This window comes from Lates calcarifer, unplaced genomic scaffold, assembly GCF_001640805.2.
Source record: "Lates calcarifer isolate ASB-BC8 unplaced genomic scaffold, TLL_Latcal_v3 _unitig_5786_quiver_433, whole genome shotgun sequence".
NCBI lineage: Eukaryota > Metazoa > Chordata > Actinopteri > Centropomidae > Lates > Lates calcarifer.
Window position 1 is genome coordinate 611,270 of NW_026117727.1, and position 11,941 is coordinate 623,210.

General features: G+C 40.3%; 1 protein-coding gene across 1 annotated transcript; it reads right to left on the bottom strand.

The window, feature by feature from the left end:
• Positions 1–3,326: 3,326 nt before the first annotated feature.
• Positions 3,327–4,735, bottom strand: LOC108876797 (uncharacterized). Its single transcript, XM_018666536.2, has 5 exons — positions 4,617–4,735; positions 4,438–4,496; positions 3,958–4,162; positions 3,473–3,877; positions 3,327–3,400 (listed from the first exon to the last, which is right to left on the bottom strand). Exons 1-4 carry the CDS (start codon positions 4,637–4,639, stop codon positions 3,475–3,477), a joined length of 690 nt encoding a protein of 229 aa, XP_018522052.1. The 5' UTR covers positions 4,640–4,735; the 3' UTR covers positions 3,327–3,400; positions 3,473–3,474.
• Positions 4,736–11,941: the final 7,206 nt, after the last annotated feature.

The following is an 11,941-nucleotide window of genomic DNA, read 5'->3' on the forward strand; positions in this document are numbered from 1 at the left end:
ACCCTTACTGTTGCTGTGTAAACTGGCAATACGCAGTTCTTGTGAAAACTGTGATGACACTGTTCTGAAAAACTGAAAAACTTTTACGTTTTTAGCAAAACTGTTGTTGTGTAAATAGGGCCAAACAGATCAGAGGGAAATATCTCGGCAACTGTTCAGACGTGACATGTTTCCCAGGGGATGAACTGTAATAACTCCAGTGTTTATTATTTGTTGGGACAAGAACATAGTACTTTGTGGATCTGGGACAAAAGTTACCAATGAACATAATTCATGTAGTAATTATGTTTTTTCTTTGGAATTATAATTTTGTCTTTTATAGTCGAGGTTATTATTTGCCCCAAGTGGGCAATTTGTGCTCCAGGAATCATAAAAACATAGCAAAAGATAAACGTATGCAATTTCCCCAAGACATCAGCATATGACACAAATTCATTGCTACAGATATAACACTGTGAATCTCAAAAAACTCTTCAGTTTTAATTTCCAGATAGAAAGCTGAAAAAAACTTCCATTATCTATACCACTATCTGTTAAGGGTCACAGGGGGACTGGAGCCTATCCCAGCTGTCATTGGGCGAGAGGCGGGGCACACCCTGTACAGATCGGCCAACATACAGACACATATAGACAAACAACCATTCACACTCACATTCACACCTACAGGTTAATTTAGAGTCACTGGTTAACCTGAATGTCTTTGGACTGTGGGAGGAAGCTGGAGAACCTGGAGAGAACCCACACAGGAACAGGCACACATGCAAACTCCACACAGAAAAGGCCCAGACCCAAACCGTAGTGTTGCTAAATTAAAAAAAAAAAAAAAAAAAAACACACACACACACACATACACACACAGAACATGTGCATTGTGCACTCACTACAGTCTGACCTGATGGCAGTGTTTTTATACTCCACTCCTCACGTTCACCATCAAGTCAGCTGAAGTCGATCTTGAACACACACAAAATAAATGTGGGCTAGATATATTTTATACTCTGAGCTCTGAGGATGGGCACTCTCGGAATGAATGGTCCTAACTTTAGTGAGCACCTGCCTGTTGAGTATGTATAAGCTGTAGTCCCACTATCTTACTTGCCACCATCAAAGTCTTATCAAATCTAAATCTAATCTTGTCTTATTTTCTATTTTATGATCTAAAAGTCACCACAGGTGTTTGACCTGATGTTGGATGAAAAGTTAGGGTACATCTGATGTAAAACTGTAAATATCAATCTGCTGATGGTGCTAGAAAAGTCACAGAATCACCAAAGACAGTAGGATTCATCCTCTGGTGACCATGAATGTCTGCAGAAGATTACACATTGAAGTATATGCAATCTACCCAGCAACTGTTTAACTCTGTTATCCCATCCTCCTCTTCCTCCTCCACCTTCTTCATCCATTTTGTCCTCTCTGTCCAGTCTCTTATCTTATCATTAGCTCATCTTCCTCTTCTTTGCCTTTTCCTTGTATTCTTTCAATCTGCTCTTTACCTGCTGGAAATCTATCTAATCAGCCTTTGCAGTAAAACTGATTAAAAAAAAAAAAAAAAAAAAATGGCATCTGCATTCTAATGCAACCAAAATTCATTTTCTGTGATGGCAGTTTTTATCTATCACTTCAAAAAAGCAATCACAAAGTCAAAATGCAGCCATTTGTTCAAAAGTTAAATATGACAAAAATTAGTTTTGGGCCAGAAGCGTTCCAGCAAAGTGAAGGTCAGAGTTTCTGTTATAAAAAGCAGCTTTTTAAACAACCTGAAACTTTGTATTTGAAGTCTTCATTTATCACAAAGAGACATGAATAAATAAGGACAGTCTGTTTCATCTCAGACAACCTATTAGATTCTGTCTGATCTCCATTTTGCCAGCCAGCCAGAGTCTCCCCTGGGACATCCAGGGCTTTAAAACAAGCGCTCCCTCTGCTCAGCGTTGCCTCAGAGGAGCCTCACTCCAGACATCCAGACATACACAGTGCGTCAGCAAAAAATATGCTGCTTTAAAGATTTCTGTTAGAATTACAGAATCAATCATTCACAAAAAAGTGAGACACACGCAAAGAGCAGAAAATAGAATTGTAGGTTAAAAGTTGCAGTAAAATAAAAGATGTTCTCATTAGCTGAACTTTTCTGTCTTAACAATTCATCAAAAACTTTAAAAAGCTGTTTATTGTTGCAGCCTGGTCTCATCGGTCTCTGTACAGATAAGACAATTTCACACTTTCAAATTGTTTTCAGTTCAAAAACCAGTCCTTTCCATGCTGTTCAGGTGTAAGTGTTTGGTTCTGGGCAGAAAAACCACTTGATTACAGTTAGTGTAAGGTCATGGTCTCAGTTAAAAATTGTTTGATCAAAAAGTCTGGTATGAATGTCCTGATGTACACCCAACGCCCATCTCCTCCTAATGAGCCAGATCACCTTACAAAAAGAAAGTCATCTGAAATGTATCACATCAACTGGAGAAGAATTAGCAAACGCACTGGGAGGCAATTTGAAAGTGTAAGGTTGTGTTATTGAGGAGAATGAACTGATTTTCTGCTATTTTATCTCCCTGCAATTGTCAGATGTTTACATGGCTTCATGCTTCATTCCAATTAGACAACTAAAACATCTCTCTCAACTGAAACTCACTTGGTTTTCTCCTATAAAGCTTCCTGGAGCCAAAAATACAAGGAAAATGACTCACCTAAAAGGGGAAGAAAAAAAAAAAAAAATACAGCACAGTTGTAAGAAATAAAACATCCCATTTTTGTGCTCTTGTCAGAAAGCATGCAGGTTTATAATCACAAAATATAGTTATTTAACATTAGGTTTTGTGATCTACAGACAAAATGAGATCGTGTGTGGAAGCCCTACACTGGTGCTACCTTGTCTCTGATCTCATTAGTGAGGTGGTTTAATTGGATTTGCAACCCTGCAGGTTGTACAGATCATGATACTGACTCACAGCTCTGACTCCCCCTAAACCCTGCTGACAGCCACACACATCTCACAGATTCAGTGATTGTCAAACACCTTAAACATTTATCAGAAGGCTCATTATGATAAAACCCAATTAAAACTGAGTCCAAAACAGGAATGTTTTGGGTTTTTGTGCCATTTCAGGGGACACTAATGAATCTGGAAATAGACTGATCCCTCAGTAGGGGACTGAGTACACTTTACAAAAAGCAAATATGTATAGTTCAGCTTTGAAACTAGTCACCAGTAACAAGGTTTTTAAAAAAACACTGAAGCAGCTGAGTAATGGTGCACCAGCTGAAGTCAAGATGCATCTTGAACAAGTTCCAGTCAGGACAATAAGGCAAAGTCAAGAGTCTACAGGTAGAGTGTTCATGGTCAGTTTTATTAACATTTTTCCTCCAAATCCACATGGAACTTTTGTCACCCAAGGTTTCCCTGCAGAACAAGGATACATTGATTAGTGAAGAAACCATTTAAACTGATCCAGACAGAAGTTTACCCTTTTACCTTTACACCTTGTTTCCTCCTTTGGGCACAGTCCTTGGAAGCTTGCTTGGTGCTTTGACAGGGTCAAAGGAAAAGGGAGGTGGTTCAGGGTACTCTGGGGAGTATTTGCTATGGGACAGGAACTCCCTCGCTCGATCATAGCCATTCACAGACTGGATGATGTAGGATGAAGGTGGCAGAGGAGAGGTCTCACTGTCACCAGCACGCATTGGCACACCAACATTTGACTCCCAGGCACTGAAGTCTGGGAACTGGCGCTTTGGCATCCATTTGCGTGGGTCAGAGAAAGCAACACCAACCCCCCCTGCAGGCTGTGCACCCCAGGAAGGGAAGCCAGCACTGGATGGGTTTCCATAAGGTGCAGGGCCATCTCCATAATCAGCACCAGGAACAGAGCCACCAATCCTGAAAGCAGAAGACATGTTACTAGCATTATTTGTAGGGTAATGCCCAGTTTGGGCATGTTAACAGGAGGGCTAACATACCTGGCTGGCAGGGATGGGACTGCAGGAGCACTGGCAGATCCAGAAGCCACAAAACGGTTTGGCTCGTAACTGGGAGCTCCCACACTGGATGGGAACCAGCTTCCAGTGGGCTGTTCCAGTGGACGATGTGAACCTCCAGGCTGAAAGCTTGAGGATCCAGGACTACCACCAGAACTCCTGGTAGCTGTGTAGGGATATCTGTAGTCTGAAGTTAGAAATAAGTTTTAGCTTCTGCATCAAGTTTCTGGTTATAAACCACTGCATGTTAAAGCAATTAATTGAACTCAGGATCCAGAAGAACTACAATTCCCTTCCAAATTGAAATTATGGAGAAATGGTTACACTTGCAAGAACAGTTTTGTAGTTACTGGTGCATACTTGGCTTTGAATGTAGTGAGGAGAAAAAAAAAAAAAAAAAAAAAAAAAAAAAACCCCAACCATGAAACAAGTTGGTTTCTAAAAATCAATGCTACAGTTTACCTCCTTTTGTTGCAGGAAAACAGGCACCACTGCTAAGGAGTAGACAGATCCAAGAAACCCTGAGAGACAGTGGCACAAAAGTCATTTCCACCCTCAAAAGGTTAAATTGAGTCAGAACTTGATTGTTGGCAAAAGTGGGGGGAGAGGAGGAGAAAAAACAAAAAACCCACTCAACTGACCTTAAAGAGAGTCCCAGCACCATGTTTGACTCAAAATAACAGCACTTTAGCTACAGCAGTTTATCCTCAACAGCCTGGAGGTTGTAGACAAAAGCTTTGCACTGTGCATTACATGTCACCACTCTGGTTTTATACTGGTGCTCCACATGGGCTCTGCTCTAATTAAACTCATTGATGACACCTGGAGCCCAATCAGGCCCTGCAGAGGCAGAGGCTGCAACTTGTAACTCTGGCTCTTGGTTAATAGTTGTGGAGCAGTAAATGAAAGGAAAGAGTTATAAAGTTTAGGAGCCACAACCTAAAGAATAAGTCTCCTTTAGTTTTAGAGGAGTAGTTTGGGAAACAGCTGCCTGGCTCTGTCCAGAGGTGACAGAATCCTCCCTCCCTGCTCCTCTAAAGATCCGTGATTAACATGTTAGAGTTTGTTCATTTCATACATACAAAAACCACATTGTATAAAGGACATTTAGTTAATGTGCTGGACTGTTTCTCAGAAAGAAATGATTAGATCATGACTGTGGTGGAAGAAATACTTAGATCCTGGACTTTAGTAAAAGTACCAATACAACAGTGTGAAAATACCTCATTACCTGCACCAGTCCTCCATACTGGAGTCTTATCAGATAAAAAAAAGTTCTGGAGAAAATCAGGTCCATGTCAGTGCTATAACAAATATATAATAAAATACTTCAGCTGCATTTTACTGTTGTACCTTATTGGAGCTTGTTTAAACTATGTCAGATATTAAAAAGGAAATCGATACTATTTTGGGGATGTTACTCTGGAACCAATGTTGTCTTTGTTGGGAGTCATACCTAAAGATATATATATAATACAGACCAACGATATGCACTGAGGATTCTCTTACTAGTAGCGAAGAAAATGATTACTGTGAACTGGAGAGAGGTAAAACCACCAACTATAGGTCAATGGATCCAGAGACTGAAAAATGTATATATGATGGAGCGAATGACGGCTAGTCTGCAGCTCACAATGGACACTTTAATGCAAAGATGAACTTGTATTTTAAGGTACCTGGGTGTACAATAGATGGGACGATGTGATGGAATACCAGTGGAGGCTCTTCTTTGGAAAATTTTGCTCAGCTACCATCTATAGATATTTGCTTCTCTACCTGTCAACCTATCTAATTATACATATGTGTATACATGTGTTTGAAGGTATGTGTATATAAGAATGTGTAGGATGATGTATTGATGTATGTGTGTCTTATTACTTATTTTTATTTATTTAGTTAATAATTTCATTAATTTATTTATTTTAACCATTTCTACTCTTATTATTTGTTCTTATTTTAATTTCCCCCCTCCTTCTCTCCCCTTTTAATTTATCTATTCATTTTATTATTTCTTTACTCCTATTGAACTCTACTGTGCAGTCTATCAATCATTTTCAAAATCATATGTCAGGAAATGTTTTGTAAAATGTTTTAAAATGTTTAAATAAAAAGTTTAAAAAAAAAAACAAAAACAAAAAAACAATGTCAGATAAATAAAAAAAAAAACTCGAGCCCCTCCAAAGGGTCACCAGATAAATCTGAGGGGTCATCAGTTGAGTCTGTTTTCAGTTTTTGACTTTTTCTCTGATCTTTGACCTTGTGTGAAATACTGGATCATTTCCTCTCTTTAAACCATATGAGAAAATGTTTGTTTGGTAGAACTGCAAACAACTCTCAGATATCTGAAACATGACAGGGACACAATTACACCCTGGACTTGTAAGAAAACACAAGCCAAAAATAATGGGAATGTATAGGAACCACTGTGTTAATCTTTAACCAAGTGTTGCATAAGCTCCTCCAGTTTTATAAGTGTATCATATGTTTTTATGCAAAATTTTAATTTGAAAGACAATGAGTAAATAAAGCTGTCATGTAATGTGGAAGGGTTAGGAAGGTTAAAATTCTACTATTTCACAGGAAGTAAAATTATCAGAGCAGGAAATAATGACATTAGCCTGGTATTCATTATTGGCAGTTTGTGTATGATACCTCTCATGACCTCAACATCATTTTTCAGGTGCAGTTTCCACCTTCAGCAGGGACTAATGAGGACTAAGTGGACACCAGGTGTGGTCGATGAGTTTCATTGGTGCAGAGAGCAGGCTGACCCTCTTTATAAAGACCAATAACCTCAGACCACTTACAACACAAAGTTTCTCTCCACAGCTTCAACCAGGCTGCTGACTTCAACTTGCTGTGGCTGAACTGTTGTGTTACTAGCTCTATTTCTGAGAATCAACATGCTGTTTGGATTGCTTCTTGGGTGAGTTTCATGTGTGAGGGGGTCCACTTTACATGGTTGTGGTTACATAATGATGCTGTTATGTTTCTTTTCATGGGGGAAAACATAACTTTTTTTTTTTTTTTTTTTTTTTTTTTTTAAAACAGGGTTTCCTGGATTTGTTTCTTGCTTTTCGGCAGTGGTGCTTGTTACCCTGCAGCAAAAGGTGGTAAGTCTCAATCATATAGTACCCAATAGTCCAACCTCTGGATAAAAGAGCATTTTAAACTCTATCCAGGATCATTGCCAAAGCTTTCACAACTGGCTAAATTAGAAAACGTCTTCATGTGTTTCCATCATTTAAGGTCTGGAGCTTTTTAATTGTCTCCTCTGGTGTCCTTTCTGCACTCCTGTAAAGGCACCCAACAGTTCTGTTGAACTAATTTAGGTTTACTTTTGGCAATCAAACACATTAACCTGTTTCTGTAGCCTTTGCCTTGCTCACTGCTCTAGTATTACATTGCCCACATGAAGACTTGAGCATTTACCCTTGGGGAATAGAGTTTAGACTAAGCTTCATTTGCTACCTGAAGCTCTAGTCACTATCTTAAACTAAGTCATGTTGGTACTAGACCTTGAATTTAACTTCATGTGCTCATGGACAAATTTTCCTTCTTGGTTTCAGGTTTCAACACTGCTCCTGCAGGCAGGCGTGCTCATGGCCCAGCTCGTTATGCTAACGCTCCCGCAGCCTTCAGCTTTGGAGCTGCTGCTCCTGCCTCAGCTCCTGGTGCTGATTATGGAGATGGCCCTGCTCCTTATGGAAACCCATCCAGTGCTGGCTTCCCTTCCTGGGGTGCACAGCCTGCAGGGGGGGTTGGCGTTGCTTTCTCTGACCCACGCAAATGGATGCCAAAGCGCCAGTTCCCAGACTTCAGTGCCTGGGAGTCAAATGTTGGTGTGCCAATGCGTGCTGGTGACAGTGAGACCTCTCCTCTGCCACCTTCATCCTACATCATCCAGTCTGTGAATGGCTATGATCGAGCGAGGGAGTTCCTGTCCCATAGCAAGTACTCCCCAGAGTACCCTGAACCACCTCCCTTTCCCTTGGACCCTGTCAAAGCACCAAGCAAGCTTCCAAGGACTGTGCCCAAAGGAGGAAGGAGGACCTAAAGGTAAAAAGCTGATGTCTCTACTGCTCTTTGAACAGTTCTGCTCATGACTAACCTTCTCTCTCGTCTTGCAGGGTAAAGTTGAAAGTCTAAGCTGCGAAGCCTCAACCCTCCAAACCCTGAACATGTGGTGATCAGTCATTTAATAAATTTAACATGGTCAAATGTTCTGCTTTCAATGTGTGGTTACTGACTTTCTGTAACCTGGATTCCAAGTACAGCATATAGTGTCTGGTATCTTGCAGAAGTGCACAAGGTCTTTAGCTTGACAATGCAATTTTAATTATCTGGATTAACTCAGCTTAAGGTTACCATAACTCTGGCTGCAGGTTTTTCTGTCATCTGACCCTGGGGTTCCTAATCAGTTGTGGGTTTTTCAATTTTCTCTGGAATTAAGATTCAGCTCCATGTTTCCCTAGACCACAACTCAAGCTCTGGTTCACTTATGGTGTCACTTTTGGCCACAGGCAGCTCTTACAGAAAAGCTAGTGAACAAAGTGGAGCATTTAGCATCTTAGATCTCCTTCAGCCAGCAGACTAAAGGGTCTGAAGTGGAATACTGGCCTGAGATTCATGTGGTCACACTACTCAACATCAAGCTACACTCTTAACTGCTGTGCTGATAATTGGCCCCATGTTAATTGCTTAAGTTATTGAAGGCTTAATATAACTTTACAGTGCATGACTTTCAAATGCATACCAACCAGCCTCAGAATGACTTGTAGTGGTCCCTTCAAGTGTTTCCTGTTGCACAAGAAACATTTGTGGACAGCAGATCATTACATTGCTGCCTTGCTTTGTTTGAAGCTTTTGTTCCAGTTGGAAGCAATGCTATGGCCACACAGCAGTGAGGTCAAAGGTCAGGAAGCAAAGCAGACAACAAACAACTGACCCTTAAGAGCTGTTTCTGACACACACTTCACTTTCATCTCTGGGGAGAAGAAGGCTGGGATTGTGTTGGAGCCTCTTTTATTTGCTCTCTGAAGTCACTTCAGCTCAGTCCAACTGCCTTCGTACAGCGGCGGCTTTTAAATGACAGTTCAATCAGCAGAGACGAACTGAGACACTGGACGATAAACACTGTCTATTCTCTCGGATGTTTAAGTTGTCAGCAGCATGAATTTCACTGAACAGAGACAAACCATTGACTGTTTTCAGAAAAAGTTGAAGTTTGAAAGGCTGTCTTATTTTCCTCAATTGTTAATGACTGAGACCCCTTACACTACAAAAATTGGCCTTGTGCCTTTTGAATTTCAGTAGCAAAGTTTGTCTATGTACAGGAAATTAACCAAATTTCAAAAAAATCTGCAAAATAAAATGAATAAATACTGTTGACTAAAATCTCACAATGTGACTCAACCACAAACCTAAAAGTGAAAATACATGTAAAGATGCACAGCGTAACTGAGCTGGTGTAATACTGCTAAACACGTTTATCTTAACTCACCAGTTCATCTTGTCCTTTTTCCACCATCTCATTCATTCATTCATTCTGGTGAATTTGGTCTGATGTAGCAGGAGGTAGATGGTCTTTTACAACACTGTAATTGTTAATAATGTAAAGTTTATTGTTGCCAAGAATCACAACTTTACATTTGTGTCTTGACATGTTTTTACTTCCTCATTCCTAACTCCATCCTTTCCCCTCTCTCTCTCTGTCTCTGGCACGAAGCTGAATGTTAATCAGCTCTGACCTCTCCATCTGGATCGAGTCGCAGCAATCCACCTGTTCTACCCACAGCCATTTTCATAAAGCATCCTAGAATATGAATTGTGTGTTTGTGTGTGTCCTTGGCCTGAAAGATCAGAAGCTTGGTCCTCACTGTGACTTTGTGTGACACTGAAACACGCAACTTTCTTACTTAAAAATTTTTTTTTTCTGATTCTGTGTCCCACCTGCCTCCTGTGTTACCCTGGTGGGTGTAACCTGAGGACCGGGAGAGTCTGTGGAGACTAGACCTAAGATTAAAGGAGCAGCAAAATCATTAGGCTCTATCTTCTAAGGACCATGAGTGTCTATGCAACATTTCACCACAACCTATCTGAAAGTTGAGATATTTCTCAAAAAACAAACAAACAAAAAAACAAACAAACAAAAATGTCAACCTGCTGGTGGCATGACAGGAATTCATCCTCTGGGGAACATAAATGTCTGTGCAGACTTTCATAACTATACATCCAATAGCTGTCCAGTGGACCAGCCGACCATTATAGAGAGTCATTGGTGCTAGAAGAAAGGTCAGAGGATCACAAAAGTTATCAGAATTTATCCCCTGGGGAACTTGAGAAACAGTCCATTTAATTGTTGTTGTTATTGGGCTGATGGTTTAAAAATACAGTTAAGCTAATCCATGAGCTAAATGATATCTGAAATGCAAACACTGAAAAATAACCAGTTCTGTCTGATAATGTTTGAGTCTAAAAATGTTCTGTTGCCATTGTTCTCACGAGTTGTGGACATCCAACATGGCCGTCTGTCCTCCACAGTTTCCTAGCAACAGCTGGAAATTCAACCTGCGCTCCAGTTCAGTTCACTGAGTGCTGCTGGCCAAGAACCAGCAGATAAAACCTGTGTGGAGAGACCTGGAGGGGGCCTGAGAAAGGCTGCCTGAAATAATCTCAACAACCTTGAGTTGACCGACAGTGAAACATTTACCACACTCACTGTGGGACCATAACAACACAATTCAGTCTGAAAGGACACAAACACTCGAAGCACCACGTCTGATCTCGAGTTCAGCTTAACATTTCATTTGGCTCGGAGTCTCCACAGACTCCACAGGAAGATGGATGAGTGGTCGGATAGAAACAGCCCGCAACTACCTAAAGGAGGCAATTAAACACTGAATTTAATGATGTAATTGTCATTAATTGCCCTCCCTGTCTTTAACATATCAAAGGCAGATTCAGTGAGTGCTGCAGAACAATGAACCTGAACACTCACATCAAACAGCTGTGGTTCAAAATGTCACTCAATCGCTGCATCAATTACTCAAATAACTGGATTTTACCTCCACTGACCAATACAAGTAAAGGGGTTTAATTTCTGAGTTGACAATTAGGGTTTAAAGCAACACAGCACAAAAGTAATGCTGATCTGTAAATCAGTTTAAAAGACTTCAAACCAGCAGTTCCTCTCTGATATCGAGCCAGGAGTTTGATGTGTATGTTACAGCGACAGCACTTCCTGCTCCAGAAGAAGTAGGGGTTCATGGGTAATTTACAACACTGGGTCCTGTTTCAGTTCAGGGAGTCAAACTACCCAGTTGGAGCTCCAGACAAGAGATTGAGAGTCTTTATTTTCTACCACTTAACTGCTCAACTCTGAGCCTAAGAGAAAAATGACCTCTCGTGGTTGCAGAGGGTGCTGTTGGTTCCTGCTAAAACTGTTCCAGAAGATTCTCAATCAGATCAATAAACATTTCCTATAAAGATTAGTTAGAGTTTAGTTAATATTTATGTCACTGATGTGTACTACGTCTGCTGCTGCAGCAACTTCATCAGCTTTTAGGGGAAAAGATTACAGCATGAGACGGTTTATTAAAAGAAATCCAATAAATAACACTGCTGCATATATTTGATATATATATTTGATTTGTAACAGAAAGTTCAGTTCTTCTCTCAGTTTAAACCCTCTGAGCTTGAACTTAAAGACAGACAGATGAAGTGGAGGGTAAAACACTATAATAATATAATGTACAATGAGAAAAGATTACTAGTCACTATTGATCAAATACAACAGCTCATACAATAAGTTTAATCAGTGGTTCCCAACCTGGAGGCCCAGACCTCCATGAGGGACAGAAAATGACAAGAGGGAGCGTAGAAATCAAAAATCATTCCTGTTGAAATCAGCTTTAGCTTTTCTGTGTTTTGAAAATGAAATGAAACAATCAAAAGGATTTTTGGT